At 43.1% G+C, this 8,370-nt stretch overlaps 1 protein-coding gene across 1 annotated transcript in view; it reads left to right on the forward strand.

The window, feature by feature from the left end:
* The first annotated feature begins 832 nt into the window (after positions 1–832).
* Positions 833–8,370, forward strand: part of lef1 (lymphoid enhancer-binding factor 1) — a 26,584-nt gene continuing 19,046 nt past the window's right edge. The window contains exons 1-3 of the mRNA XM_056587242.1: positions 833–1,707; positions 3,352–3,412; positions 5,331–5,486. Coding sequence (XP_056443217.1) covers positions 1,510–1,707; positions 3,352–3,412; positions 5,331–5,486 — 415 coding nt within the window. The 5' untranslated portion in view covers positions 833–1,509. The remainder of the gene's footprint in view (positions 1,708–3,351; positions 3,413–5,330; positions 5,487–8,370) is intronic.

Here is an 8,370-nt window from a genome sequence, read left to right on the forward strand (position 1 = left end):
TACATTTAGTTATAGACTTTAACAGACAATTCTTTCGTTTACAATTTCCATTTTTATTGCGGATGGTATGGGCAAATTCATTGTTTTCCAATAAGTATTTGGCTGCCCATTCTTAGAGAATAAACTAGACTATATGAGTTATGAAACAATATATTTACTTTGAATGTAGGCCTATCTAGTGTAGGATTGGAGAAGGTGAAAGAGCGGATATAAAAAAACTGCAATGTTTAAAAACAATGATAATCAAATTACAACCAACCACATGTTTTTCTTTAAGTGCCGTATTTCCTTTTGTGTTTATTATAAATGGGAATAATATACTCGAATCTAGACATTCAAGATAACATAGCCTATACGTTACGCTGTTTGGTAGATCTCAAATGGGATAAAGGCCTGTGTTGTTTGTTTGTTTGTTTGGGTTGTGAGGCTGTGCCTATAGCACATTTTCAGCATTTATTTCTTGTCCGGAAACAACCCCCAAAAAAAGGCAACCATTCTCTGAACATTAACTGTGTTCTAGGTAGAGAAACTTACATCTGTGTTATTTATTGTTTTAACACATTAGTGATTCTGTCGGTACCGTCGCTGTCTTCCCTCCGCCCATCGCCTCCTCCACTGTCTCCCCATTTGTTGTGAGCGGTGTATAAATCTCTACCCTCGCGCTCTCCCGAGTGTCAATCGTCGTGGTGTCAATCAGAGCGCCGATTTTCCTTTCATCTTTCCTCGCTGTGTGCGCGAGTAGGATCAGCGCGAGAGAGGGAGAAGGAGGAGGAGGAGGAGGTGGGAGGAGGAGGGAAGACCTACATTACCAACACACACACTCACACACACTCGTTACATTACTCTCGGAGCACTGCTCCAGCTAGGAAGTCGGTCTGCGGCGCTTTCCTCCTCTTATCCTTTTGGTTTTACGACTTTTGATTTCGATCTCCTTTCAGTTGAAGGATGTATTTTATGTCAGTCGGTGATTTATTATAGGTAGCGGGATTGTCTAAGAAGTATTTCTGCGACCATTCTTCATAAACCGCGCATCACAGTTGACTTTTAATTCACGGTTTAATTCACGTAAGGACTGGTTATCCAGTAGGACCACCGGCCACCGAGGGACATATTTTTACTTATCAGAACCCACTTTTACTTTTTTTTTCTGGAGCAAGTTTATTTCGCAGAGACCTCCTCGGCGTACTGAACTGGTAGCCTATGATGATATTTTAACTTGTGCGTTCTCAAAGTGCCGCTGCTCCAGCGAGCACCCATCACCCTTCATACCACCCTCAGTTTGTTGTATTTAGCGCGAGGCGCCTTCGTAGTAGCCTGCTATTTGAGGAGACAGCACGAGCGGACACTCCCCTGTCGCTTTGATCAGAAACACTAACAACGTGCGCGCACGCTGTTTTGAAAGATCGGTTGCGGTGACGCAGCCAGGACGATTTCCACTCTCCAGGTTGGGATTTCTCGGTGAGCTTGTTCCTCAGTTTGATAAGTTCCAGAGCTGTCTGAACCGCCACCATGCCACAGTTAGCAGGCGGAGGTGACCCGGAGCTCTGCGCCACGGACGAGATGATCGCCTTTAAAGACGAGGGAGACCCACAAAACGAACAGATCTTCGCTGAACTCAGTAACTCAGAGGAAGAGGGGGACTTGGCGGATATCAAGTCATCGTTAGTGAACGAGTCAGAGACGAGTCCAAACAGCAACAGTCATGATGTAAGTATTTCCATGACTCACCTGTGAGTCTATAGGAGATTATAACTGTTCAGCACCGATATGCAAAAAATAATAATTCGTATGAAAAGCATTGGTCGACACTCCAGTTGGGAGTAGCCTACTATGTTCCGGACACAAGTGTTTAGGATTTGCGAATTGGCGATGGGATGACCAGAGAAGGCCTCAACGATGTCAAAATTGATGTAATTGTTTAAATAAGACAACCTGGCCGTGGTTCACCTTTTTTCTAATATAGTTTAAACACAGAGCAATGACAACAAGGGAGCTCAAGTGGAAAAGTGGTATTTTGGAAATCTGCATAAAAGATCGAAGGACAAAAATAAAAAATATAGGCCTAGGTGACAAATTGTTAGTCATTTGGGTGTTTCTATTGTAAATTTATTATAATTATGAGTACGATGCCTTTAAGAATTATTATGGTGGCTCATCTCCCTTGATTAAACATTTACTCTTCTTAAATGAAATAAATAAGTGACAAAAATGAAATAGAAAAAGCTGTGGAATAGTCACCTCAAAACGATATGTTTTATATTCTAAGGCCACGTATTAATTCGGGAAAAATATTTTCATTTGGAAAAAATCCAATAAAATCGAAATCATTAAATTAATCAAATTCATGAATTATTTTCGAACATACGTGGGAAGTGGGCATTCAGCTTCTCCTTGCCATCTCTTTCTAACACACACAAACACGCACACACACACACACACACACACACACACACACACACACACACACACACACACACACACACACACACACACACACACACACACACACACACACACACACACACACTCAGACAGAATTACAAAATTAAAAAGACACTCACGTTTTGGAAATTCACGCATGCTTTTTTTTCCTGCTCTCTTTATAATTTGTTTCGCCACCATGCCTGGATATTTTCCATTCATGCCCTTGCCTTGTTCCCCCACCACAAGGTTTTTTCTCTTGTGTCATTAACCATCCCTTAATGAAAAATGGCTTCCTCCTGACTGAGACGGTACACAAGCGTTAACAAATGTCATAGCGGCTCGCGAGGGGGCAGAATGTTAATGAGGAGTGTGTGGAAGTTCCCAGACGCAGCGTGAGTTCCCTACGGGGGAGTTGAACTCCCAAAAAGAAGGTCCTCTCCCCAATTCTGCTTTGACTGGAGCAGGGAAATGGGTGTGCAAGATTCCTGCAAATGTGCTTTTTTTACTGGGTGGGTGGGAAGGACGGGTGGGGTGAAGCATTTTTAAGCACTTTTTACTTTTTGTAAAATGTTTACTTAAATTTGGATTTGATTTTCCCCTACTCAATGTAGGCCTTGGTAAGAAAGGCGGTATCGTGTCATGATTTTAACAGAATTATCTGAACCAAAAATATGAAGGCATTATTGTGCATTCATAGTATCTCGTAAATTCTGTTTGTGTCTGTAAATGTGTTTGTGTGTCACTGTGTTTATGTGTCACTGTGTTCGTATGCGACCGACAGAGTATAGGGACGAACCTGCTCTTTGCATCACTGTTTGCAGGTGTTAAACAATAGCAACATGGTCTCAGTGTCTAACTGTGAACTTTGATACATCTTAATAAACACTGTACTAATGTTACACTACAATATCTATTCCTTTCCCTCAGGGTGGCAGACAGTCAATGCAAGACTCGTATCACGAAAAACACAGAGATCTTTCTGATGACGGTAAGTGACCAACGGGGCTTAACTGTGAAACGTCCCTTCCTTGAATCAAAACAACGATAGCACCAACTTATAAACCAACAGCCAAACAACAACAGCTTCTGGAGTTTATTCCCTGTTGAGAGTGAGATTTTTTGGAAAACCTAGTATCAATGCAGAAGGTATCAGTCACACTCTTGGCCTCTGTTCTTATCAGTGTTTCTCTCTCCTGGTCTCTCTCCCATCTCTGTCTCTCTCTCTGTGATGGATGCTCTGATAACTGATAATCTTCTAGATCGCAGGCTAGTTAGGACATGTCACAAGCCCTCATTGGGACCACACCTCTTTTACCCACCTAGAAGTTAGTGGTGTTCTGTTTTCAGATAACAAAAGTTAGAGGAGGAAATGTACAAAATTAGCATTTTGGAAATCATGCCCTAAATAATTAAAGGCTGGTTATACAAAATCTAAATAATAAAATGTTTCTCTTCTTGGCACTGTTGCTATTATACACCATCTTTATACTGATGAGTCGATAGCTTGTATTTGTATTCATAGTTAGTTTATGTAGGCTCCTATTTGTATTTTCAGTTAGCTTGTGTATTTGTATCTATAGTTAGCTGAAATATTGCAAGGTAATGTGTTTGTAGTTTTAGTTAGCTGAAGTATTCTTTGGCTAGTTCATGTAATTGTATTTAAATTTAGCTAAACTATGGCAAGCTAGGAATATTTTTAGATAGTCTATTTGTGCTCATAGTTAGCTGCAGTGTGGCTAGATAATGTATTAGTAGGCATAGTTATAGTTAGCTGGAGTGTGGCTAAATAATGTATTAGTAGGCATAGTTATAGTTAGCTGAAGTGTGGCTAGATAATGTATTAGTATTTATCATGGGACTGATTGGTGGCCTGTTGACTGTCCGGGCTGTGGCCTCACCGCTACGGGGTCACGACCGAGCCTTCAGAAGAAGTGTGTCTCTTTGTTCCCCATTCAATGCTGACAAACAACACCCTCTCTATCCCCACACACACACACGCACACACACACACACACACACACACACACACACACACACACACACACACACACACACACACACACACACACACACACACACACACACACACACACACACACACACACACACACACACACACACACACACACACACACACAAACACAGGTATTCTTATTATCCAGCATATGGCTGAATATTGAGTGGTGTTGTAACAGGGGGCCTCAAGTACAGGGGCCCCCGCCCACCACAGCCCTGCCCTCCGGCCCCTCGTTAGACCGAAGGCCTGGTGCAGCGTCTGGGCGTGCTCTGTTTTGACACAGTCTGTATGTTCTTCTAATTGCCGCTAATTGGCACAGAGGGGCTCCATTGTTGCGGTCCGTCGTAGGGCGCTACTCTCTGAGACGGGGGAAGAAAGAGAGAGCGAGAGAAAAGGGCCACAAACAAAAGGCCGCCGCCATGCAGGGGGCCTCCGGGTCAAAGCGATCGACAGCGATATCATTATAGCGTTCCGGCGTGTTTTTGTTTTTTTCTTATCGAGGGATCCCGTGTGTTTGTTATGACAAGACGTTGATTGAGCGCAACAAACAATTTGACTGATGTTTGTGGATTTTTTTCTTCGTCTGTTAAACACACCATTGTGTTCCAATAGAGAACGTGTTGAATACAGAATAAATAAAAGCAAAACAAGCAAAAATGTTTTGATGATGCATGAAAGGTTACAATGGAAATATTTAGTCCCTCTCGGCGCTCTTCAATTTGTAGCCCTTATACACACACACACACACACACACACACACACACACACACACACACACACACACACACACACACACACACACACACACACACACACACACACACACACACACACACACACACACACACACACAAAGAAGTGACGCTCGTGTTGTTCCCCCTTGACGCAGGGAAACTGCAGGACCTGTACAGTAAAGGCCACCCCTACAATGGCTACCCGGGGTACATCATGATGACCAACATGAGCAACGACTCCTACATGAACAACGGCTCCATGTCACCGCCCATGGGAAGAACGGTCAGTACCTCAACCCTCCTCCTCCACCGTCCATACACTCAGGCGCCAGATCAAATGCAAGACCTAGCGGTTCATTCTGGGAAAATACACTACTACTGGCAGAATGTGTTGAATAAAATACCTTTTCTATTCTAATGCTGAACATAAGTGTGCCATTGGTTGCTTAAAATCGAATTTCACAAAATATTTTAAAGCATTAGGCACTTCTTATTGAGTTTAATAATTAGAAGTAATATAATATGAATAATATAATGTATGTATAATAGCTAAATCGATGTGTGTTGTCTGATATATATACTCAGGCATGAAACTACATTTTATCAACTCGTATGCATATAATGTATGTAATAATTATGTATTTATTATCAACCTTAAGCATTTCTGTGAGTGATTCCCAGATCTGTCTTTGTTTATTGTCGTGTATTACCATTTTCATTTTTATCTTACCTCCGATCGCTATAAGCAACTTTTGCAAAACAAGACGTCTGCTATATTTTCCTCCATCAAAAATCCACCAGTCATCTCATCTCGTCTTGAGATCTTAAGCAATGCTCATCTACTATTAGTAAAGTAATCCCTGCTGTTAGAGTCCGGAACGTTCTCGGGGCATTACAGTAGACGGTACCGTGTCTGTGGGGCTGTTTATCTGGAAGTCTCCAGGCACGTCCAGTGTGTGTGCGTGGTGGTCGGGACTCGTGGCCCAGCGATGGTATTAATTTCAGGGCCGGCTGTAGTGACTCTGGGCTTCCTCTGTCTGCACCGGCAAAGACAGCCACTCAACGTAGGGCACTCCCGCAGCTGTTCGCCCTCTTAATCCTGTTTTATGTCAGTGTGTGTGTGTGTGTGTGTGTGTGTGTGTGTGTGTGTGTGTGTCAGTGTGTGTGTCAGTGTGTATGTGTGGGGGTGTCTGAGACATGGGCAGACGTCATCTTCTGACTAGCCACATGGTTTAACGTCTCTTAAAATATTGAGTCTGACCTTTTTGAATTATAATAAAAATCTTGTGACATTCAGCGTTAAATAGTAGGAATACATTTTGAGTAAAGTATTTAGTAAAGCTGAGGTATGAAGAGATGGAGGACTAGGGCCTTGTGTTTCGCTCCCATATAATAAAATAGGCTGGTTTATCAAAGAGGGGATATGATGCTTGTCATATTATAGAGTAGATAACCAGTGTCCTTGGCATCCCCCCCCCCCCCAGACACACACAATATTTTCCCTCAAATGTAATGTTCAGGCTTTTAATGTGAAAGATCTGTATCGGAACCAGCTGCAGCTCCAGACGAGTGAAACCTGCCTGTGATGCAGATGAAGGGAAATGGGTCATTCACTCGCTGTCACAATCTCTCAGGGATCCGCTTTAGTTTCCTCCACTGTGACAGATTTGTATTTATTTGTTTTCCTTCTTTTGGTTTCTCCCAAAAAGCACTCCTCCCCTTCACCCCATGCTGAAGTATAACAGTAGTCATCTTCCTCACTTATCCAATAAAACCAAAAACTGTTGTGGTTTTTTAGGTGGAATCTATTGGATACGTTTCCCTTACCCTCGCCCACCCCTCCATCACCACCCTTCTCTCTCCCTCCCTCTCTCTCTCTCTCTCTCTCTCTCTCTCTCTCTCTCTCTCTCTCTCTCTCTCTCTCTCTCTCTCTCTCCCTCCTCTCTCTCTCTCCTCTCTCTCTCTCTCTCTCTCTCTCTCTCTCTCTCTCTCTCTCTCTCTCTCTCTCTCTCTCTCTCTCTCTCTCTGCCATAACCACCACAGCCTCCCCATCTCTATCTCCATCTCCAGGTCTGGGATCGGTTTTCCTCCCCCAGATCAAAGGCTTGTTCTTCTCTGCTCCTTCTCCTTCATCTCACCCTAGCCCAAACCCCACCAATCCTCTAGCCCCCCCCCCCCTCCCCCTCATTCCCCAACCACTCACCCACAACCTCCAAGCGGCCTCCTAGTTGATTTATATCGACCACAGCGTTCGTGTTGCACAGCGTGTAGGAAGAGGGTTATTAATCTTCACGATTTGATTGGTTCTCTCATTCATTCATTCATTCATTAATGTTAGAGGTCAGGTCTACAAACCTTCTATGATGATTTCGGGAGATGGAATCTTCCAGAGGTTTAAATTCGTCTTTGGAGTTTTGAAGGAGAGAGGGAGAGAGAAAAAATGCATTGCAGTGTGACCGGGGCAAGTTGTCAGTTACTAACAAGGAGGAGGGGGGGGGGTTGGGGTGTTTAGTAATTGTGAACAGTTGGGAATTAACATTATTCCATACTTGGCTGATGTGGTTTCTCTCAGCCGAGCCACATGAAAGCACAACTGCATGCCTGCCATCTACAACTGCTGCTATTAGAAACCCAAGTGGCTTTTTAAGTCTTACGGAATTCGTTCAGTTTGGACGCACCTTTTTTTTCTCTTCTAGTTGCTCACGTTTTTTATTTGTTTACACAAGGCCCACGTGCGTCCTATGGGTGGAAGGTTTCAAAGGAAAGAAGGAGAATTATTAGATTTTGAGTTCAATGCACGGCTGGATGGCATATGCGGTTGTTTCTCTTCTACACTTTTGGTCGATTATGGAAGTAGCCCACCTTTATAGTGGTCAAATGTGGATCCATGTTTTTGCGTGTCCAACCCCCATTCAATGATAGAATGAGTGTGTGTAATTGATCATGCTTAGGAAGAAAACGTAATTGTAATTGCAATTATTGCCTCAGAAGGTGCTGTGAAAGGAAGTGCATTATTTGTGGTAGGGATGACGAAATATATATGTACAGAATATTTTTGAATAACAAAAAACGCTTGTTGTGGTTGGAAGCTTGGAAGTCTCTCTCTCTTTCCCGTCCTTGGATGTTTCTATCTCTAGTCTCTTACTTTCCTCTCTATCCTCTCCTCTACCTGTCCCTATCTCTAGCCTCTCGCCC

Source organism: Gadus chalcogrammus, chromosome 3 (assembly GCF_026213295.1).
Source record: "Gadus chalcogrammus isolate NIFS_2021 chromosome 3, NIFS_Gcha_1.0, whole genome shotgun sequence".
In the NCBI taxonomy this organism is placed as follows: Eukaryota; Metazoa; Chordata; class Actinopteri; order Gadiformes; family Gadidae; genus Gadus; species Gadus chalcogrammus.